Source organism: Girardinichthys multiradiatus, chromosome 3, assembly GCF_021462225.1.
Source record: "Girardinichthys multiradiatus isolate DD_20200921_A chromosome 3, DD_fGirMul_XY1, whole genome shotgun sequence".
NCBI lineage: Eukaryota > Metazoa > Chordata > Actinopteri > Cyprinodontiformes > Goodeidae > Girardinichthys > Girardinichthys multiradiatus.
This window is the reverse complement of record NC_061796.1, coordinates 11,525,379-11,549,375: the sequence shown is the minus strand read 5'-3', so window position 1 is coordinate 11,549,375 and position 23,997 is coordinate 11,525,379. Positions and strand designations below refer to the sequence as shown.

Here is a 23,997-nt window from a genome sequence, read left to right as displayed (position 1 = left end):
AGTGATTGTTTTAGAAATTCATCATAGTGTTATGCTGTTCTCATGGTAGCAAGTAAAGACCAACTGTGAAATCGGAAAAATGGAAAAAGCCGATTTTCATCAATATAGAAACTTGAAAATCAAATCTTTTTCGAATCAGTAAATACACTGTTTGGTGTACCAGGGCTGCAGAGTAGGTGTTAGGAAGATGAAATCCTGGCCTCAGATTAGATAGGGTAGGGCTAGTGAATCAAGTGTCCTATTTGTCCCATTAGTGACTTCAATGGCCCTGTGTTTGTTCTGATTTCAATTTATAATCCTGTTACTTCCAACCATGTTCAGAACTGAAGAAGCCTTTTGAATGAGGAGAAATGTCTTGAAAAAAACTTGAGTAAAGCTCAGTTGCCTTCTACCTAAGCATCTAGGACACTATTTCTCGTTCTTCATGTGGAACTGATATCAGACAAAATCGATATTAGCAGGTCCAAGCTTTACAAAACCAGAGAACAAAGATCATCCTCAAAGCTGATAGGTGCATCTGAACAAGCAACAGTTAGGGCTAATAATACAAAAACCATACATTACAATAGGCACACATGTTAGGTGAAAAGCCAGGGCAACACATGACTTACCATTATAGTAAGGTAAAATAAAGTACCAATATCGTAGTATATTTGTTTTATGTCTGTAGCATGTGCATGATGGAGCTTATAGACAATAATTCATGTTTATTTACCTTTAGGACCCATTGGGTTACCTGTTACATTTTAAACATTTTGGTTAAAAATTCTAGACACACACTTTTGCAAATATTATAAACAATGGTTAGTTCTGAATGTCCATCTTTATGTATTTGTGATCTGTGAAGAAGTAGCTCAGGGATAGACATTCAGTACAATGAGCCAACCTTGACTGAGTTCAAAGGAATGCAATCAGCATTATCAATGGCAAAGACGATGAGAAATTAAAGACGAAAGAGGGAGAGATGCCCATTACTGAGCTATTTATTATTCTATTTCATGTGTGACTTTAATAAGAAGAGGAGGTGTAGATTGATAATAACCTAGGGTATGTCTCAAATAAAAAGTTGAAGGATAAAAGTCAAAAGGCAGTGGAGTCATAGAATAAAGAAATGGTTAAAAGACATATAATCAAAAACCCAGTAAAAGGGCTGAAAAAACTGAAAATTGAAGACATGTCTCGTTTTCTTCTTACTATAGAAACAATAATTTTCTATTTAATTTTACCTCAATTGCATGTTGGAACTGTTCATGTTCCTTCTGCAGCTGCTCAGCTTCTTGTAATGAACTGGCTGTGATGAGACCAGCGTTGAGCATCGACTCCCCATTACGGATCCAACCTAAAACCTGGAGACCACACAGAAAGCAATTATTATTCATTTTTAGTCCATAGTTTCATTATTTGATGTGATTGTGTTTTTTTCTTTTTACCACTGCTTTATGAATGTTTCATTTTTTTTTTCTTTTTGTTGCTATGTAGGTTCAAACTATCATCTCGTCTTTGCATCTTCGCTGTTTTCACTTTGGCCCCTTATCTATGTTCAAATCTCTGAGCGCAAACTTCCAGACCTTTCTGCTTTATTCTTGACTTTCAAACTCCCCCCCACCCCAGTAATCTTGTAACCAACTATACCACAGCACCCCCATCTCACACACATGAAGCCAGCAGTCGAAAGAAAAGTTTTCGCTCATAGTTATGGTGACCTACTTCTAGCCGTACGGCAGACTCACAAAGACATTTCCCTCCCTTTCTGAATCAGCAGGCACACTTGCTGTGTGGGTCAGCCAGAACTGTAGCTGACGCTCAGCTATAAAAGTGATGATGTAACACTGACTCCTGTTTTAGACTCCTGGGAAAATGTTTCCATTAAGCCTGCAATGTCCTGAGGTAGCATGAAATGCATTAAATGTATTTTTCCCGTCATAGGGTCATACCACTCCAATCTTTTCCTTCCCATCTTATGCAAGTCTGATGCACTCACCTCTATTAATCTCTGATCCAGCTTTAGTTTCCATTTATTTAATACACACCTATTTTAATTACACACAGACAGCAGCCGTAACACCTCTGGAACTAGAACCGCAAAACACAAACACTAAAAGTATATAAAATGTGAGGTAATAATTAGAGATGCACAGAGAAATTGCAAGAGTAAAACCTTCAGTAGATAACAAGAAGGCTGAATATGGTACAGTAAAGTTGTTCTGTATTATCCTTTTGAACTTTTAACATCTGGATGTTACCAAATATGCTGGACTTGGAAATGTTTGCTGGCTTGTAGAATCTCAGAGTTAAGATAAGTATATAGATTCTCTTGGGAATACCTATATAACCCTGAGGTTTTGAAAATGCTAGCTGTTCTAACCACGAATATAAGATACTAAAGTCAGTTTAAAAAGTGAACCCAGTCGTCTTTTTGTCTTTCAGAATATTAGTAAAACAGTATTTAACAGCGACTTCTTTCTTACGCATGAAACGTGTCACTGCCTCTGCTCCTAATATAAATGATTAATGACCACTCACAGCAAGAGAGCTAGAAAAAATGCCTTAATTGCTGCCTATTATTGTTCTTAAGGAGGACATGGAATTTTTCCAAATCAACATGTCAGAGCTTGGAAATCAGCCACAAAATTATGATTGGTGTATCACTAAAGGATAATCTCAGTCCATGACTTAAAACCTACACAATCTATAAATAGATCTGCAGCAAAACATACATGCTAGTATCTAGAGTATATAGTCTTATGCATACTGATGCATGTATAATCCCCTTCCCATGACTTGCCTTTCAGTGTTAGTATAAGACTTGTATCATACAATCATCATTCTGACAGATCGCTCCAATTGCTACAATGTGCCTCGAATCATTTTTGGTAAAGTATTCTTCTTTTCTTTTTTCCGTTGCTTCATCATCGATTCTGGTGCTGCTTTTATCCATTTTTTTTTGCGTAAACACATGAACTATGCTGCTACTTTCCTGCATCAGTATGATAAGAGCTTGCATTGAAAAAAAATGTTTTGTATAATCATTTGTTTTGCTTTGAAATATCAGCGGCCAAAATTGCTCCAAATGAGTGTCGTGCTGTAATTGTGAAGAGTACTGAATGAAAACAAGCAGAGAATTGCTGCGCTTCACAGAAACAACAATCCCTCTTTTTCTCTCTGTGATGCCTGATTTGTTTTCAGCTAAATTAGTTTTGTGTGTCTGTGAGTGCGTGTGTATGGGTGTGTGTCTGTGAGTGTGTATGTGTGTGTCCAGATTTTCTGTTCTATGACATTATAACAGGAATGAGTACTGGCACATTTTTCTTTTGCTTTAGGCAATATAAAGGAACAGGCAATAAGGCAATTTTGCAGTTGAAGCAATTCAGATTTACATTTGGATCAGCTTAGATCAAAATGGAGGTAAAAGTTTGGAAAACACACCTTTTAATACACAGGGACAAAGGATTGGGGTTTTAGGTAATTGGACAAATATATAGAAACTTGAAAACAAAATTCTAACATTTCAGAAGATATTAGGAATATTCCTGCAGATTCTCTGAAATGAATTCTTGTATGCACATCTAAAATCCTGACAGCATGAAGTACACAAATTGGTGTTGCAATCACTCGATATTGATTTTTATACCATAGCCTTACAAGTTATCTGTATTTGTCAGATAAGGTTTTATACCATGGCTGATGAGTTATTATTACTTTTCCCATGTATGTCCAAATTTTTACAGACATAAAATTTTGTTTTATGAATCTATAAAAAATTGTTAAAGACTTCACCAGTTCCTAAAATCTTATTTACAGTGGGTGAGTATTAAACACGTCAACATTTGTCTGAGCTATTGCATTTCAACTGGCTTGGCATTCAGACCATTTGGCAGTAATAACCCTAGTAATCCACACACACAAGTAAATCGACGAACACGGGTAGAAATCCTAGAAACCGACTGAAATCTGTCAGTATTTAGAAAGAATTCCTGTTGGTATGTGAAAATGATTATTAGCATCTTAAATATTAACTAATAGCCTATTTTAAGGCTTCTCCTTACCCTTGTGTTGCACAAAGTCATAGAATTGTTAAAACCAAACACACGTTCACAAACACAATCTTATGGTTGCATAATATACTAATAGCAATAGTAGAAGCAGCATTTCTAAAGTTGAAAGGTCCAGTGAGTGCCACTGGAGCCATAAGCTGGCTGGGGAAAAAACATTATTTCACCATAAACCAATCAGGTGCCCCTCATAAGATTTCGTTTGACTAATCCTCACAGATTAGTCAAAAGGATCATCTAACGTGTTGTTTAAGAGCCACACAGTACTCAAAGACAGAGCTTTAGAAAGACTTGGAAATTCCAGGTACAGTTTTTCTTCATATCTGAAGGAAAGATAAATGGAGAAATTTCCGATTGAGCATTAACAAGTAAGACAATAGTCCCAGCGACAAAGTAGAGTAAACTCTTCATTGCTTTCAGAGAAAGAGAGTAAAACTGCTGAAATAGCCAAGTCAGTCACCTGACCTGTGATTAATTAAACATTAATGGAATGAACTGAAGATCAGAGTACATGGAAAGAAGCCATAGAAGCTTCAAGATCTCTAGATAGTCTGTATCAACGAATAGGTCAGAATCACACATGAGCAATGCATGTGACTAGTAGCTCCATACAAGAGACATATGCAAGTTGTCATTACCAAAAACAGAGTTCTTCCCAAAGTACTTTATGTGAAGATGATGTCAAATTGAAAGAAAGAAAGACAGACAGACAGACAGACAGACAGACAGACAGACAGACAGACAGACAGACAGACAGACAGACAGACAGACAGACAGACAGAAAGAAAGAAAGAAGAAAGAAAGAAAGAAAGAAAGAAAGAAAGAAAGAAAGAAAGAAAGAAAGAAAGAAAGAAAGGTATAGAGATTGTTGACAAGGATCGAGTCATATACTGGCAGTCTTGTTCAGGCAAAACATGCTGTGGCCTTTTAACACATACCAACACATTATGTTGTAATTGTGACATGTTGTAACAGTAAATTGTTAGAAAGACTTTCCAATAATTAGCCTCACCTCAGTCTGGGAACATAACATGTGCTGTGTTTTTTTTCTATCAAACAACAGTGACAAGTCATGTCCTAATGTAAAAAGCCTAAACTTTTTGTCCATTCCTGTGGCCTGTACTTGCCCGTTTCCGTGCTTTATTATTGTCTTTTACTTAACAACGTAGTCTTTTTCCCTTTATGAAGTGAGTACCTGTTTGACTTCAGCTTGCAGATGTCTTAACTGGACGCACTGCTCCAAGTGTCTCCTGTGCTGCTCTGCAGCCAGGTCCAGCTCCTGCTGCTTCTCATGAAGAAACTCTAATAGGTCCTGAACCCGTGTTGCCATGTCCACGTCTCTGTCACATAGTAGCTCCACACCTGGAAGAAGAAAACACTTTATTAAATTGATATGTACAGAGCATTTTGATTATTGTTTCTTCTCATTCTGTATAATAGAATGAAACATTCTTTGAAAATGTGCAGTGGTATTCAGACTGATAGAATTTCTCTTTCTACATGTCAAATAATTTACTAGTAGTTTTAGCAGATTATTAGAAAACCAACAGTCACAACATTAATGCTGCCAATTGTAACGGATTTCTTCCGTTAACTGAAAAAGGGCATGTTCAACATTATAGTAGTGTGAAGTTCAGTCAGTGAGGTCACTCATTCGACAAAGAAACAGATGTCCAACATGTGGCCCTGTTTTAGGGATGAAGACAGCAAAGGTAACATGGGTTGTTTCAGTCAAAGTAGGTCTACATTTATCTGTGAGTACAACAACAATTAAAATACACTTAGATGAAGCCAAGCTATCAAAAAGAAGCCCCCAAAAAGTCCTATTATTGGAAAAAACAAGGTGTGCTAAATATCAAATACATTGTGTCACCTACAGAGAAATGGTGGAACAATTTGTGGATTGATGAAAGCAAGATTGTTCTTTCTGGGTCTCCACAGTTTATTACATAGTCCCATCCAAATTACACTGTGAACCCTGATGGCTCAAGCATCATGCTATGGAGAGGTTTCACATACTATGGTCCATATATGGGCTAAATAGGCCTATATATGGGCCAAGGATCAGTTTGAATATATATCAAAAATTTGAAGAGGTCATCTCCTTGAAAGGGTTGCTTGAACAAGACAGCAACCTGAAGCATACAATTAATCGAGCAGTATTTAAGTTCCAGGCCACAAATAAAGAGTAATAAAGTAAAATCCTACAAAAGGTTTCTACAAGCTACATCCACATCAATTTAAGGAATTAAAGAAGTATTCTTTGCACTAACTTGGAATATTAACTTTAGTCATATTTTCTTAACAGCAGTCCTGTGGAAATGTACAGAGATGGCTCTTAAACATAAACCACAGTAGTTTCATCAGATTCACCTGACCATATGGGGCATGTGACGAACCCACAGCAGGTAAATGTTCATATTAGTATGTGCAACATAAGTGTAAACATTTAACCTTTTCTAGGCTGTGCCACAAAGTGCCTCTATGTTCCAGCCAGGGTATATTCTTTCTTTTGTTTATTTTATTCTTTTCTCTCACCAGATGCTTGGACCTCTGTGACATACTGCAGCAACTCTTGCCCCTGGTGGATGACGTCAAAGGTGAGGTTGTTCATGGTAAGTGCTTTATCTGCATGGTGCTGAAGCCTCTGCTCAGCCAGGGTCAGATCCTCTGTGTCAAAGTCATTCATCTGCTTGGACAGTTCCTCATTCCATGACTCCAGGTCTGAGATGATCTGAGAGGAAGAAAAAGGGGTGAGGCAGAGGTGAATTCATCAGTTTAAATAGGTGTTCAGTAAGTACACAAATGGATTCTTTCCTTCACTTCTCTAAACATTATAAGCTGAAGAATCTGGACAAAAGCCATATTCTGCAGATATGTTAACACATTAAGGTCACTTGTTGAAAATGTCTAAATTTACATTGTTGAAACTCAGTTTAAACAACATAAACACTTTTGCTTACTCTTATAGTAATAAACAGCAACAACATATTAACATGGCATTGCACGGCTGACAGAGCAGATGTACTGGGATGTCAGTGTTTGTCACTGACTGCCCACGCTGACTGAATCATGATACTGGGGGAACCTTTATCCTGGTTGCTGTTTAGCTCTGTCTGTCATAGTGCTTTTTAAAAACAAGGGAGTCTGATGGACAATTGCTTAGATGTTTTTGTCAGAATTCTTCTGAAACACATAATTGGAACTTGGCATAATGATAAGGCAGTGTTTTCTTGTCAGTTTTTGTTTTTCTAAATGACAACCAATTAGCTAAAAAATGATTCATTAAGAGTTTTTAAGTGACGAGAGCAAAAGTAGGGTATGACCCAAAGTTGTGCTTTATTCAGCTGTTGCGGAGCCTTATAAACTCATAATAACTCTCTTTAAAGATATCGTTGAGTGACATGAAAAACACTATGTAACTGTATAAATCATGAAAACGTTTTTTATGAGTGATCTTGTGGTCTCATGATCACATGGTGCTTTTATTCGAGCTTTTGCGGTTGCCGTCATCATATGTTTGGGAAGACCTCCTCCCGTGAAGATATTTAAGGCACAAGAGCAAAAACAGAAATACTTAAAGCCAGAAGATATTATATGAAATTATGGTCCTTAGCATAGCTATCAACATGTTTAGAAAAAGATGACATTTAATATTATTATATCAACAAAATTGTATACATTATTTTTCCACATAATAAAGTCTGGTTGTTGTACTACAAAGACTACAAGACAGTGGATTTTTGAAAGTCTTCTCTGTATGAAGGTTTTTCGTTTTTGGGTGGGCACACAGGATAATATCAACAATCCATGTCATAGTCAATAATACAAACCACTCCTTTACAAACAATGAGACAATATTTCAATGTTGAGCAGAAATATTTACACAACTTACCAGGCATTCATTTCTACTTTGCTTTCCTCTCCTCTTGCAGTTGAGTAAAATGCCTTCTGAGTACAAAAAGACCATTTCCTTCATCTATCTGGACTGAGACAACTAACCAGTTGAGGAGATACTGTTAGTGTTCGTGTTGTCTATTTTTTTTATTGGTTGTGCGTAACAGTCAGAGCGTATCCTCAACAAGGAAAGTTCTAATAGACGTCTGACGCACGGATTGTTCTTACCGTACATGCAGACTCACACCTCCAGTCACGTGGGGAGGAGGTATATTGCAAATTTATACAAGTGTGTGTGGGAGCAGGGAATGGAGGAGAATAAATCCGTCCTCCACCCATCTTCATGCTCAAGCTCTGTGTCATATTAATTCTGGGTCTGTGTGTGTATTTGTGGGCGTACTTCAGCTTTGTGTGATTATCAGGTTCACCACCTTTACCTGACCTGACATGCAGAGCTAATTTGTTTTTTTTGGACAACACAGACCCAACAAAGCGCAGAATGTTTTAATGCCTTTCAGAACTACTCATACCCAATAAACGTTGTCATATTTCGTCATATTATAAACACAAACATGAATGTATTTTCTTGGATTTTTATGTGATGCAGTATATTATTGTATAATGACAGGAGAATTATACAAGGGTTCCAAAACTTGCTTTTTATAATCTGGAAAGTATGGCGAAAGTGTGTTTTCAGCCCTCCTGAGACTGCAATTACAGCTGTACTTCTTTGCTAAATAAGCTCAGCAAAACTATTTTGTCACAGATTCTTAATTGAATTCAGGCCTGTAAGCCATTCTAACATGCTTTGATTTGCTCCGGAAGTATTTTGAGAGTAGTTGCCTGCTGGAACGTGAAACCCCCATATACCATCCCTTGTCTTTGGCAAGTAGTTTTCTTGCTGGATTGCCCTGAATTCACCTCCATTCATTTTCCTATCAATGAGCAACTTCTCTGTCCCTGAAAATGGAAAACATCTCCATACCATAATACTGCTGTTTCACTCAGCAGTTGCTGTGTTCCAGGAAATGTTCGGTAGTTTTTGGTTTTCAGCCACAAATAGCTCTTTGTGACCAACAAGGTTTGGTGCACCTTCTTTTACATGTCTACTGTCTCCCCTACTGTGCTTGTGATAAACTGCAAATTGACCTTTTTGGCTTTCTTTCAACAATGGAACCTTGTTGACACTCATTCATAACTAATAGGCGTAATTTGAACAGATCCTCCCACCCGAGCTGCAAATCTCTGCAGCTATTCCAGAGCTACCATAGGACTCTTGAATATAATGTATAATAATTATAATAATGAAAACAATTAACATAAAAAAAACAATGAAATACATAATATGAATAATTTTAAGGGTACTGTAAGTTATGGGGATAAAATTAGACAATTTTACTACTCTACATCTTTTACACTTTCACAAGTAATACAGTGTAAAAGTGTATAACCCAGACCACCTTAAACCTATATTCTTGCTTTAAGCGCTTGGAGTGGCTTAAAAAGTCGAATTTGACGGTAAACATGACATCTTCATCATCTCTTAGCTCCAGCATTTGGTGTCACAGTGGGACACTCAGCAATAAGCGGATACAACATAGCAGACTGCCGTTTAACTAGAAAAAAGAATGAATAAGTGGATATGATGCATCAAGTGGAACTAAGCGCTTTTCAAAAGTAGCAAATGTGAGAGCATTGCTTTGGTTTCAGCTGAGCTTTAAACCAGCAGGGGGCCTCCCTACAGGACTAAATTTCCCTTTCATTATGAAAGGGAAATCACCGACCCCCTCCTGGACCCCCTGCAGTTTGCCTACAGAGCCAACAGGTCTGTAGATGATGCAGTCAACCTAGCCCTTCACTTCATCCTCCGGCACCTGGACTCCACAGGAACCTATGCCAGGATCCTGTTTGTGGATTTCAGCTCTGCCTTCAACACCATCGTCCCAGTTCTGCTACAGGAGAAGCTCTCCCAGCTGAGTGTGCCCGACTCCACCTGCAGGTGGATCACTGACTTCCTGTCTGACAGGAAGCAGCGCGTGAGGCTGGGGAAGCACGTCTCTGACTCCCTGACCATCAGCACCGGTTCCCCCCAAGGCTGTGTTCTCTCTCCTCTGCTCTTCTCCCTGTACACCAACAGCTGCACCTCCAGTCAGCAGTCTGTCAAGCTTCTGAAGTTTGCGGACGACACCACCCTGATCGGACTCATCTCTGATGGTGACGAGTCCGCGTACAGATGGGAGGTGGACCATCTGTTGGACTGGTGCAGCCAGAACAACCTTGAGCTCAACGCTCTAAAGACAGTAGAGGTGGTTGTGGACTTCAGGCAGAACCCAGCCCCACCTGCCCCCATCACCCTCTGTGACTCCACAATTGACACTGTGGAATCTTTCCGCTTCCTGGGAACCATCATCTCCCAGGATCTCAAGTGGGAGCCAAACATCAGCTCCCTTATCAAGAAAGCCCAGCAGAGGATGTTCTTCCTGCCGCAGCTGAAGAAATTCAACCTGCCAAAGACTATGATGGTGCACTTCTACACAGCCATCATTGAGTCCATCCTCACCTCCTCCATCACCATCTGGTACGTCGCTGCTACAGCCAAGGATAAGGGCAGGCTGCAGCGTGTCATTCGGTCTGCTGAGAAGGTGATTGGCTGCAGTCTACTGTCGCTCCAGGAACTGTACACCTCCAGGACCCTGAAGCGGGCAGGGAAGATTCTGGCTGATCCCTCCCACCCCGGTCACAGACTCTTTGAGACTCTCCCCTCTGGCAGGAGGCTGCGGTCCATCCGGACCAAAACCTCACGCCACAAGAACAGTTTTTTCCCATCTGCCACCAGCCTGGTTAACAAAGCCCGGAAACCACCCTGACACTCTCCCTTTACCCCACACCCCCCATTTTTTGCTGACAGGACACCTGTAACCTGTAACTCTATGCGTTACATTAACGTTCAGCATGGACTCCTGCTTTACTTGCACAATGATCACCTGCACTGTTGTATTGCTCTTGCATCTTATACTGCTCTATACTTACTCTCACTCACTTAAAACTGTGCACATATATTTATATTATATTGTAGATATGTTTATACTGTTTAATTTGTATTGTATTGCACCGACTACGCCAAAACAAATTCCTTGTATGTCCAAAAACGTACTTGGCAATAAAGCTTTTCTGATTCTGATTCTGATTCTGATTCTGAAATGGCCTACAAGCTCAAAATCACTTTGATTTGCTGTTATGCACCTTAACACATATAAATGATCTTTCCCATCAGATGCTACAAATGTATGTTTGCTCTGTGTTGTTTCATAAATATTTAAAGCACAGATAATTCAGAAAACACAAACCTTTAATTTTCTAACTACTCACATCAATTGCATCCCTCTCGAAGATGCGGAGCTGCAGGAAGAGTTCCAGTTTGATCTTCCTTTCCTGGAACAGCTCCTCCATCTGACCCTGAGCCTCGTCCAGCTGCTGCAGGACACTCTCGATGTGGGCCATGGAGCTGTTATGAGGGGTCTTGTTGCTTGAGATAGCTGAGTCTCTGTAAACACCGGTTGAATACAATTAATATGGAATACAATTAAAAAACACTTGCCTGAAAGACTGTCTGCATATCCATTTAATCACTCTATGTAGCAGGAATACTCACGCCATATCATATTAATTGTGTGTGAATTTTGTTATCCGGGGGACGTGCATAAACTCCGCTTGTCCCACTGAGTGAGAATCACTACGGTTTGCATTCCCCAGTTAAGCTCAGCAACATTACTCACCTGAGCTGCTGTATAAGGTCCTCTCCCTCCTTGATAACATTGACTGTCGCCTGCAGGGTGGTCTGCTGCTGCTGGCCAAATCGCTTGATCAGGTCCTGCACTGCTTCCACTGACTCAGCATAAACGTCATCCAGCAGCTCTTTCTGAAGCTCCTCCAACCATGTCCACAGCTAAAAGTAAACAGTTCTTCATCAACAGACATGTAGGTGACAATGAGCAGATTCATAAAATGTTGCAACATGGTTGTAAAATGTAAAGGTTTTAAACGTTTATGTGTTACATTGTTTCTAAGGTTTAAAGTTGCTTTAAGTCAAGTCAAGTTTATTTATAAAGTGCTTTTCAGCAGCAAGGCACTCAAAGCGCTGTTCACGAGGAAAAACATTACAATGATACAAAAATCAAACACAGAAAAACAAAACAAATGACATTAATAATCCTTGGGGTTTACTGGTAAGAGTTGGTTCTAATCCAATCTTTCTAATAGAGGTAATTAGCTCATTAAGTCCTCAGTGGTAAGAAATTCATCCTGTGCTAGAAGAAAAATGATAATATTAATCATTTTGGTTGCTGGTATGAGGCAGCTGTGGTCCCATCATTCAAATAATAACATTCATGGGCACTCACTGAAGTCTAAGTAGAGAAGCTGGGTCACTGGTAGGTCCAAACTTTTGAAATACTAATAATGTTTGGCTTTCACTGGTATGAAATAGTTGTAATACAATCCTTCTAAGAAATCTAAAAATCTCTGGTCATTGGTGTAAAAACAGCTGTAGTAAAATTTTCAAATACTAATAATATTTGGCTTTTGCTGGTAATCCTTCTGAGAAATCTGAAAATCTATAAAAAGTAATGAAATCACACATTTAGGTAAAGTAAGATAGGAGGAAAAGAAATCATATTCCAGAGTCTATTCTGGGCAGAATACAGTCTGAAGTAGTACAAAAAACCTCAGCAGGGGTAAGCAACACACACATAAGTAAAGATTCAGCAAGGGTACGGTGGAATCTTGAGGGTGTGAATATATATAAGTCCTAAGAGTGTGTTTGCAAGAATTAGACTGTCAACACTGATAGAAGCGCCATTGTCCTTGAGAAGAGAGGTGGAAGTTTTATCAATCTACCGCATAGTCCTATCAGCACACAGCTGGTAGTGGAGTGCTGGGGAAGAGGATCGTGTTTATATTACATCCAGGAGATATTTTGTCGATAACCAGTTAGCAGAAGTTGCCAAGGCCAGATTGGGGAGCCAGATTTAGAAAAACAATAAATGTTGTGGTTCAGGCAGTTGTGAATTTTCAACTACCTTAAGAGATTTACTGGTATGTCTCAATTGCGAATCCAAATAGCCACATTTCTGTAACTTTCCACATATCTCGAGCGTACAACTTCTCCAAGATTATATCCATTAACCTCTGAGTCCAACCGCTGCCAGGCTGCAATTCTGTTCAAGAATCGTGTCCAGCTTGCGATTCTGCTCTCTTAACATTTCAGTCTGAGTGTTGATCGCGCTACAGACTCCATCTAACATCGCAGGCAGCTTTGGAACGCTTTGAACAGCCGTCCACGTTTTGCGAATCACTCGATAAGCCAGGTAACCACCAAAAGTCCAAATATGTACACATTTTCTACGTCCTCGACCGACATCGTGGTCAGGCACACAATCTTCCACTGCTGCCAAGAATCCAATGTGTATCCAGAGAAGAATGTCCCGTCTGGACAAGAGGGTCTCCTTTACCCTGTCTTCCCATTGAAACAAATTTGATCAATTACATTGAGAGTCCAGCTGACCAAATCCATAATTTAAAAGTTTTGATGATATGCAAAGCAAGGCTCTGAGAAAAATACAGACAAAAAGCAGAAGCAGGGATCAGCAGGGAGGGAGGGAGAGAAAACGCGTGTGTCTTCCACCGAGAGCAAGTGCCAGAGAAAGTTCCCAGAGGTTTCTGCTGCCGTATGGAGCATTAATTAACGCAGCCTTCCCCTCCCTCACCTGTTGCTGCAGACGGTCGTTATTATTGCCACAACACGGCGATGCAGAACCCGCTAAGAGCAGCTTAAATAATGCTCAGGTTGTTCACATAAACCAGAAATATTTTGCTCGTATTGTTTTCACTGTAAGCAATATGCCATACATTACCCACCTACACTATAGATAGGTGTGCAGGTTATTCAATTTAATTTAAGACTATTTTTAATTAAATAGTGACATTTGCGGTTACAGCAATGGGAGATTTACCCTGCAGACCATCCTGGTGCTATGATATTTTTGGCCTGACGCATTATTGGCACAAAAAATTTACTAATTCCTGCTTCTCTTACAAAATATCTGCATCACCCAGTTATGACCAAGCTTCAGTAGAATGCAGGTTTCACTGAGCAACAAATGCACGCTAGACTGCCACTAAATATTTTTATTATAGGCTAGAGTCCTATTCTGATACCTTTAATTAGCTAGTATCATTATATATTTTTGGATTTCAGCTAGAAAATAAAGTGTCTCTGGCCTGAGATATTTGTGTTTTCTACTTACATTGAAAAATGAAAGTAGTACATTGGCCTAATCAAGTTTCAGGCGAACCAAGAGGCAGGGGAAGACATACCTCTTTGACGTGTGTATGAAAGGCAACAGACATGTCCAGCAGCACTTTACGCTGCTCCACGCGTCGTACAAAGTCCTGGATTCGATCTTCTAGCTGGTGGGCAGCCTGGTAAATTTCCTCTGGGTCACACTCTCCAGTCTGGGCCAGCTGCTCTGCTGCCTCCAGCAGCTTGTCAGCATTGGTGTAGGTGTTCTGTAGTTAAAATATGAAACATCTGTATTACATTCTGACAGCTAGATCACTTTTAGTCTAAAGTCAAGCACATGTGAACATGGACACGTTTATCTGCACTCCTGGAAAGATGTGTGTAAAAATTATAAGAAATTCTGCTAAAAATGTGGGAATAATCCAACCATTAATTTTAGCACATAAATTCAGTGGGGAGAATGAAAAACATCCACGTTAAGAAATCATAGCTTTCTAACAAAATCATCCCTGTCATTTAAAAATATAAGTAACTGTAGCCTTTTTTCAAACTATAATTTTCTAGAAACTTTAGGAACCTTGCCTGGAATTGTGTTATTTGGTCAGATAGGAAAAACACGTCATGCCCACTGTGTCGTACAGTGGAGGATCTGTTAAGCTATGGGCCTGTTTCTATCCCAAAAGCCATAGGAACATTGTGAGAGCACATGGCATCATCAATTAATTAAAATACCAGATTTCAATAAAGAATCTTGTGGCCTATACTAGCAAACTAAAAATACGTAGGTTAAAATCGGGTCTAAAGCGTTGGGTCAAATCAACGCAGAAATGACAACTTTCGCCTTCTTTAATGGCCATCTCAACCCATTGATCTAAATCCCACAGAAATGCTGTGGGGGTTAGACTACGTTTAACACCAGGGGTATCGATAATAGCGTAAAGTGTGATTTTGTTAAAAATATTTTATGTCAACATGTGATTTCTTCCCCCTGAATAAATGTACTCAAACTAAAAGTACATTTTTCAGTCTAAAATTATGTCACTGCAACAAGCTGAATTCATTTTAATGTATTTTTAACCTAATTTGAATGTACATCTCATATGTTATGTTTTCACCTATTACACTTTCATGTATTTGTAAATGTAGAAAGTGTCCTGGGGGAAAGAAAACATTACCAACATAAAAATGAGGTGTTGTCTTGCTTTTGAACCAGTAGAAAACAATAGCTGCAAACACTCACTTGTGCAACCTCTTCAAAGTCTTCATGTCTCTTTTGTAGTGCCCTGGCTCTGTGCAAAGACTTTCCAACACCGGTATGTTTACTGAGGAACGCCTCACCATGGTTTTCTATCCAGTCCAACACCTTGAAACAGATAAATACAAAATATCCCAGCAACTGAAAATATGCCCACAGCTTTTTCTGAAGATGCAGTACACCATTTTAGTCAGCAGAGGGTGCAGATAAATTGAATGACTGTATATAGATCAAGTAAGTCAGAACAATTTATAGATTTAATAACTCCCATCTTGCAAAATCTCCTATTCAACTCATCCCACTTCTCTTCTGATTTCTTTCTGTTTTAATGTTTTAATAACTAAGAACAGTTAGCAGCAAATGCAACTCAGTGCAAAGTGTAAACATTTCTATTGTGAGTGTAATAAGCTACAAATCTTGTTATCAAACAGATGGACACACTCCGTTTGCTTCTATCTGGTGTAATGAAAGGGATTTTCAAGGTCTCTGAGAGAATGTTTTCAAGGGACAAACCAAATGCTCTCGACACTTTATGTGACAGTAAATTGCATCACCATGGAAACCACTATCAAGAGAAAATGGTGATGAAAGAGTGGATAGAAGCGAGGAAAGGCAGAAAAACAGACAATAAAGAGAGGAAGATTGAGAAAACCAAGTGGAAAGAAAAAACAGGCAGAGAAGAGCAGATGCCTACAGGGTGGAGACAGAGAAACAACACAACAGACCAAATTATGAGTTCTGATGGAGGACTCAGGATATCCAGACAGACAACCAAACAGAAGCCAGGAGGAGTATAAAAAGAGACTTAAATAAGCTGATATAACAGTGTTAATATTGCAACCTTTGCAATATTGCGCAGAAAATCTGCTCAATTTCTATTTTCTAAGAAGGAAAGAGGCAAAACAAATGTGTGCTTTTAGCTGCAGAAAACAAAGGGGCAACACTGGACAGCACTTCTTGCGGCCTCATTTTTGCAGAGTGTGTGTGTGTCTGTGGTGTGTGTGTGTAAATGACAAAAAAACAAAGTCGCACATCTCAGCAAATAACTTTTTCTCTCTCCACGTTTGCATTCATTACTTACTTGCTGCACATCCTGCTGAAAGACACACAGCTGCAGGCGCTGGTGCAGGCGGACTTTGCGATGCTGCCAGATGTTTTCTAGCTGCCTCTGGTGGTGCAGCACCTCGTGGATAATGTCGAGGACGTGGTGCACAGCCTTCGAGTAGTTTGCTGACGCCATCAGTGAATCGGCACTTCCTGGATTCAAAGGTCGCTGCAGCTTGTCCAGTAAAGCCTTGCCGTCTTGGCTCACCTGGAAAAATTGAGGTTTGGTTTCTCATGCTGGAAAACATTTGCAGGTTTCAAATTTTGAACAAAAACATTTTAAAATTTAGTTTTGCGTGTTTCACTCCTGCTGTTGAAGACAGATACATTGTAAACATCATACGACCATGTTTAGAACGTCAAACGTCTCCCAGCCCAAACTAACTAACCCAAACATAAATGATGGATTAGTTGAAAACGTTTACATGACGTGTGTACATGTGAGAGCATTTCAAGAATTTCCTTAGAACTTTGCATTCATGGGTTATCTTTATCTAAACCTCAGTGTTTTGCATACTTTGTTTGAGCATGTGTGTGTGTGTGTGTGTGTGTGTGTGTTCCTGTCTTGGCATCACAGTGAGAACCATTTTCCCGATTTCACCATCTAATTGAGGACCGTTTGTACCAAAGTGAGGACATTTTGCTGGTCCTCACGACCTATTTTGCTAACGGTTAGGTTTAGGACAAAGATATGAATTGACGTTAGGTTAAGGTTAAGGTTAGGCATGCACTGGTAATGGTTAGGTTTAGGGTTATTGTCAGGGTTAGGGCATAGAAAGGGTTGAAAATGACTGAAAATCAATGGAAGTCAATGGGAGTCAACACATGGTCCTCACTACATATAGCAAAACAAGAGTGTATGTGTGTGTGTGTGTGTGTGTGCACGCTTGTGTCTGCGCACTGACCTCTGAGTATGCAGTGGTGATGTGTTCATACAGCCCCTGGTGATGATGGATCGTATCTTCTAGATCCTGGAGTTCAGAGGGCAGCTCTCCTTCACCACAAGCTTTACACCAAGGGTCCACCTTGCTCATGTACTGGTAGAAAATAAACAGCAAAAACATATCATAACATGGACCACTACCAAAATATGTGCTGAGGACACTGCTACATCTTATGATTGCAAAACAAAGTCCATAAGCAGTTTTAAAATAAAGAAGATATTCATAAAAACAATCAAAAATAAAATGATTTGGAGAATTTTTGAGAACAATATAATAACTGACTCATAATCACTACCTATGTATAGCCAAATCAAGTCATGTGTAAACAGTTTTTTAGATCAACACCGGAACCTTAAAATAAAATAACTAAAATAAATAATAAATAAATAATAATAATACATTTTGCTGTACCCTGTTTAAATCCAATAAAATTAAAATGTAAGCCAAAAATGTTGTCTGCAATTACCAAAATAGTCTAGTTGAAGGTACTAGTGGGCTATTTTTTGTTTTATTTATTTATTTTGTTTATTAAGAGTAATAATATTGCTGGATATTTGTTGTCCAACTTATTCAAAAATTAAAGAATCAAAACATTTACTTTGTGTTACATTTTTCATTATAAGAAGATTTCTAATTGTCAATGAATAGCTGGCCCCCAAACAATTCTTGAAGTGTCCATCTGCACAAACCATCTGTGCTGTCGGGTTTATCAATCAGCATTTTCAGAATGTCCCAGTTAAAGTCCAAATCTAAATCAATTTGAGAATCTGCACCAAAACCTGACACTACTGTTACCAGATGTTCTTCACCCAATCCAGCTAAGCTGGAGTTATTAAGAGATGAACGAGCCAGAGCTTCACTTTCTAGAAAGGCAACGTTGGTAGCGAAGTACCCTAAAAACGTGCGGCTTTGATCGGTTCTAGAAAGTATTGAATCAAGGGGTCTGAATATGAATGGATGACACATTCGTCACATTTTTACTAGTAAAAACATTTGCAAAACTTTGCAATCTTGCACTACTTTGTCTTGGTCGACTACATAAAATCCCTGTAAAATACCCTCACGTTTGTTGTTGTAATCTTGTGAAATGTGAAAAAGTTTAAGTTGTATGAAAAAAAAGGCCTTTAGAATATTTTTAGTTTTATCTAAAGAACAAAGGATGAATAAAAGGATGAACCAAAAACACATAAGCATGTTTAGTTTAATGTATCCCTGAGTGAGTGAATGATGAAATGTCTCTGTTAATGCAAAGATTTGCTTTTGACCTACATTGACACGAGAACATTAAAGTATTATGCCAACAATGGCAATGTTTGCAGGGTTTTATCTGCTGATATCACCGTATGTGTATTTGACTGGTGCGTCTGTACCTGATCGGCTTTCTGGTGGAAGCTGGCAGACATCTCCAGCAGAGTGCTGCGTTCATCCAGCGCTGCCGCAAACGCTTTCCACTCCTGCTCCAACTGGCCTGAGATCTGCTGGATCTGTTGGGAGGCATAGTGGCCCGACTCCAGGAGCCGATTTCCAACTGACATGATCCGATTGATGTTCACATACACGTTCTGTGTTTGAAAAAGGGGGCAAAGAGGAAATGTAGCATAAATTCAAAAAGAAAAAAATAATAATAACATGCCAAGCATGTCATTGTTTAAGCATTTTGTCCATATGATTCAGGGTTTCAGTTAAAGCCCTGCCTGCACTGCTGTCACAATTTGAGCACTCTGATGCATGAAGCAACAACTGGGTTTTCCGATAATTAAGGCTGATTGCATTTCTACAAAGCAACTTAAATGTGCTCGTAAAATGCTGGGGCCGCAAGTGTGTGTGCAGAGAAGGTAACTTAAACAAAATACACGTAAATCCTACAAACACCTTTGGGAACATTAAAAAGTCATTCACTTGGAAGGCGCACCCTCGTGTGATTAATAAAAAGGCCATTTACCCTTTAATCTTTTAGGCTTTTTCTAATGCACTGCCTTCAAGCTGTTTTATGAAGATAGGCATGGATCAGCACACGCTAATTAACAACTGTGTTAAAGGCCTGTTATAATTCTACTCAATTACTGCTCCTGGAGCCCATTAATCCTCTCAGGTCGCTTGTTTTAATCACAACGAGTGAAAAACAACAGTTACAACCCAAAAAGGAGCCCAATCTAAAAAACGAAAACTATAGTAGAATACTGCAGATTGTGATGCGTAATTGTCACGGAAAATCTGACAGGATAAAATACCTTTTTGCATTATTTAAAATAGGGGTTCAATATATTTTTGTAATATCTTTAACTTGCTTATTTTGTTAAAATACAGAGTTAAAAACTAAAAGAACATTTGTGAGGATAATTGGAAGTTTCACAGCTAAAATATGTATTATGCAGTTTTGTACAACAAGGTTCAGAAGCTCTTAAAAAAAGAAAAAAAGATGTAATACCCGAAGGACACATACTGATTCACAAGCACTTACATACTGGGAAGGGGCAGAAGGGGTAAAAACTGAAGGAGGGGGCTACTCAAACATACGGGGCATTAAAGCCTTTATCCAAAACGGATGTATGTTAAGGGAGAGAGTGGGAATGGGTTTTACAGAAACAGAAAAGAAAGTGCTTTGGTTGAAACCAAAATGAGGCAAACAAAGATGGAATGAGTGGTGGTGTAATAATAGGGGAGGGTGCCAAAATTGCTCAAATGTAACACAAAAGCAAAAAAAGCTGGAGTCAGGATTTCTAAATTGAGCTCAGAACAAACTGTGGGCAAAAGAAAACTCATACAAACCAGTGATGATTACAGGGAAGTACTACAAGAAGATAATACCTTCTTAAAACGGCAATTCTATGGTGTAAATAAAACTTATTAATAAAGAACCGAAACACAATTTTGCTTTCAACATTTACATTACATGACAAGCAAGGTCTTCGTTCTTGTTTTTGTGTTGAAAAAAAGACAATCCACCAAAACAATGTAAGTCAAAGCTTTGTATATGAGAAAGTACACTGTTTAACATGTTTTCATGCAAATCCATGTCCCAAAGTTCTTTACTGGAAATGCTACTAATCTCTACCACACATCTGCTTGTATACAAACTACAGGCAAATCACCATACTTCAGGGATGTTCTATTGTTTCCTATTTTCCTTCATATAAACATATCCAGGCAGAAAAAATTACAGTTTTGAAGCATGTATTACCTAGATTTAGGATATATTTTTCATTTTTTTGATTTTCTAACTTGTTACCGCTTTTTAGCAGAAACTGCAGCACTATACATTGATCAAAAATCTTCTTTCTTTGACTATAAAATAAATAAGTGCCAAGGACTAAGGGGTTCATCTTAGTGGCAGGTAGGATCTCTTTGATTCTTCAGTGGAGGCCGATTAAAATCTTTCCCGCCTCCAGGTCATTTGCATCCACAGCTACCTTTGAGGTATTTTAGGCATACAGAAGATAAACTGACTCACAGACAGCAACACAGTTCAACAATGGCGGGCCCCAATCCAGCAGAGAGTCCTGGCAATGAATACATGGCAATGGATCCTGACCAGTGGGAAGAGCAAGATGACATTTATGAAAATGGAGACACGTTTGGTGTTGATATAGGACGAAGAGAGGGTTTGCCAGTGCCGGGAGAAGTCCCCGTTCCAGCTAACAGGGCCGTCCTGCAAACGAATCAAACCGCAAACAATCTAAAGCCCCCCAGACTCCCTCTGCCTCACAGGTACATGACTATTAGATGGCCTCCACTGAATGGAAACAGAGGACCTGGGAAAAAAGACCAATTAGGTACTGCGCTTTGACCTTAAATAGTGTACAGTTTAAGAAGATACTCCAAGGTAAAAACGAAGCAGAAGTGTTGTAACATATTCTCTGATAATTAGCGCTCTTCAGGAAAATCACGGTGGGGCTGGTCTTGCTGTGCATGCTGTTACTTGGAGTGCTGGTTGGCCTGAGCATTGTCTGTAAGTACTTTTTAAATATTGCAAAGGAGAAAGAAATTTCTTGACTGATAAAATATTGTAATGTACTTTCTTTGAAAAGTAACAGTCGAGCAAGTAAAACCTTAAAGACATTTTAGTAAATCTGATGGCCAGACCATAACTTGGAATGATTTGCAGATGAAATATTTGACATTCTATCAAACAATGGTGGGCTCATTACAAGGTCATTTTCCTGCCTGTTTTAATCATAAAACAAATGTGACACAGTTGGTAATCACTGCTGCAAGTAGTTATTATATGTGAAGTTTACCCCTGTGTGTTTCTGTCAGAAATTAAGAATGCTTTCTTGCCATTTCTTTCATCAAAAGATTACCCACTAGCAGGGATCCATCTGAAAATGACTAAAGAAATGCAAATGCTACAAGAAGAGAACCAGAAACTGCAGAAAGGAAATGGTAAGAAACAATTAAACACAAAATACCTTTGTACCAAAATCTAAGAAAATAAAAGTCAACAGTGAAACACTAATTTAAAACGAGACACTTTTCCTCCAAGATGAAGTTTAATTCAATTATCTCTCTCTGAAAAAGACAACAGTTGGTGTAAGACAATCTACCGCATTTCCAGCACCGGGGACTCTGGCTTTCTCTCAGCAAAAAATCTGTATGTCCTAAATTATGAAATTCTTGAGGTGAGGTGTTTCAGATTCCAGCTTCTAAGTGATTCCTGAGCACACATGAAAATGTTAGTATGCAGTAGTAAAGTCTGAATGACATATTTTTCTTGTTTCTTTGCAGGAGCACATAAGCAACAGTTCATTCTTTCTGTTTTACACCAGCATGAATAATGGCTCGTGCCAGCCCAACTACAAATGGCACTGCACATGTTAATTTAAGGCCATTGGTGACCAGGTTTCAACCCCCCTGTGTATAAGCAACGTATTCACAATGTAGCAGAAAAACACGGGACACGTAATAAATAATTTCATGACTTTCTCTAAGTTGGAAGTTATATTGAAGTTTTTGTAGTACAAGTGCAACAGATGATTTGCTTACATATTTACTGTGTATTATTAATTGCCGCATTCTAATATATATTTTAGTATTGTATGTTTATACATGTTTAACTACATGCATGTGCTGTAAGTAGACATAGGCTGGTGAGAGTTTCTCATGATACATTAACCTAGAGTAAAAATACCACATTTATATGCTATTTACTGAAAAACCTGAAACATAAATGTACAAAAACAGAATAGAAATATTCTTTATTGACCCACAGTGGGGAAAAGTAAGTGTACCAGCTGCAATGTGAAAGGCAAATGGAAGCATGCAAATACACACAAAAGTAAAAGAAATCCCTTGACATGATGTAATTACTGTTATTTCAAACAGAAATCCTTCTGTCAAAATTATATAACATATGAAATATTACAATTATAAAAATGTAATCAATACTGTTTACTTACTGATATTAGAACCTCGACATATAAGAAAGATATAGAATAAATACTTGTTTTTTCAGGGCTCATTAGACTGAATGTAAAACATTTTAGCAACACTGATCTTTATAACACAAGTAACACTAGTATAACAAGTAGCCGTCTTAATAGAAATGCCAATCATAGCTTGCCAACTGCTGCATTAAAACATTTGTCTTTCCTGCACCTTAGGGGAAAAAATTTAATACAGCAAGTACGCAGTAATAGGGTGGGGAGGGCACTGTGTGACTATATATCTAATAGAGCTGCAGAAAGATCTGGTCACCTGAGCACTCTGTCGGACATTGAAGAGCATGAAATGTGAAACAGAAAAAATTGCAGTTTGAAATCATAACTATTGAAAACCTCAGCACACTTTGGTACTGGTAACTGGCCCATGATGCCTATAGCTGGAAGGTATGCTCATGCATCTAAACATTGTCGAGTGTTGTTGTTGTTCTGTAAAATAAAGGGTATTTTTCTTGTCTGACCTATTTCATACATCAAATGTATACTGTTTTGTACAAACATGAAAAATATAACAACCTTCAGCATTTATACTGCTCTTAAAATGAAAATACGTACACCTACAACAAGTTCATCAGTTGCAGGTTAGCATAAGTTATCCTATTAAATTAGTAAAATGCTAGTGATTGACCATGTACGAAATGTTATTCACCAGCTGCACCAGTGACGTACATCCCATAGGGGGCATAGCAGCAACATAACTGTATCAATGGCTCAAAGCTGGAGACATTGCAATAGGTACATAAAATTACACAGTCCTCCTTAGCATTCAGCCTACATTTCACCTATACCTAATATGGTATAGGTGAAATGGTAGTTAAATGCTCACCAGGAATAACTGATTTAACACTGTTATCTTTATCTTTAATAAATAGTTTTTTTAATACCAGATGTACCATATTTCCATACAAACTGCCAGTGTGTCATATTTTAGCTCTTTTTTCTTCATCAAAAATCCCCGCATTGTTGAAAATCCCAAGATAACAGTCTTAAGGTAGTCTTGGTACAT

The 23,997-nt window shown here is 38.6% G+C and overlaps 2 protein-coding genes across 6 annotated transcripts in view; one reads left to right on the top strand and one right to left on the bottom strand.

Annotated features, from left to right (window-relative positions):
• triob (trio Rho guanine nucleotide exchange factor b) overlaps positions 1-23,997 on the bottom strand; it is a 140,058-nt gene that overhangs the window by 45,935 nt on the left and 70,126 nt on the right. For all 5 annotated transcript variants that reach the window (XM_047360312.1, XM_047360313.1, XM_047360309.1 and 2 more), the window contains 10 exons: positions 18,924-19,115; positions 17,515-17,646; positions 16,587-16,817; positions 15,491-15,613; positions 14,325-14,516; positions 11,726-11,895; positions 11,319-11,493; positions 6,591-6,786; positions 5,248-5,414; positions 1,227-1,346 (listed from right to left, as the gene is read on the bottom strand). In XM_047360312.1, coding sequence (XP_047216268.1) covers positions 1,227-1,346; positions 5,248-5,414; positions 6,591-6,786; positions 11,319-11,493; positions 11,726-11,895; positions 14,325-14,516; positions 15,491-15,613; positions 16,587-16,817; positions 17,515-17,646; positions 18,924-19,115 — 1,698 coding nt within the window. The remainder of the gene's footprint in view (positions 1-1,226; positions 1,347-5,247; positions 5,415-6,590; positions 6,787-11,318; positions 11,494-11,725; positions 11,896-14,324; positions 14,517-15,490; positions 15,614-16,586; positions 16,818-17,514; positions 17,647-18,923; positions 19,116-23,997) is intronic.
• On the top strand, positions 21,052-23,404 carry LOC124865319. Its single transcript, XM_047360314.1, has 5 exons — positions 21,052-21,326; positions 21,422-21,502; positions 21,850-21,936; positions 22,072-22,172; positions 22,279-23,404. Exons 1-5 carry the CDS (start codon positions 21,068-21,070, stop codon positions 22,369-22,371), a joined length of 621 nt encoding a protein of 206 aa, XP_047216270.1. The 5' UTR covers positions 21,052-21,067; the 3' UTR covers positions 22,372-23,404.

Bases quoted from the DNA above. Each gene is read 5' to 3' on its own strand.
- LOC124865319 (XM_047360314.1), top strand. From the start codon at position 21,068: ATGGCAATGGATCCTGACCAGTGGGAAGAGCAAGATGACATTTATGAA. The intron at 21,937-22,071 runs GTAAGAAACAAT...TCTCTGAAAAAG, and splicing joins GAAACTGCAGAAAGGAAATG to ACAACAGTTGGTGTAAGACA. The intron at 22,173-22,278 runs GTGAGGTGTTTC...GTTTCTTTGCAG, and splicing joins TAAATTATGAAATTCTTGAG to GAGCACATAAGCAACAGTTC.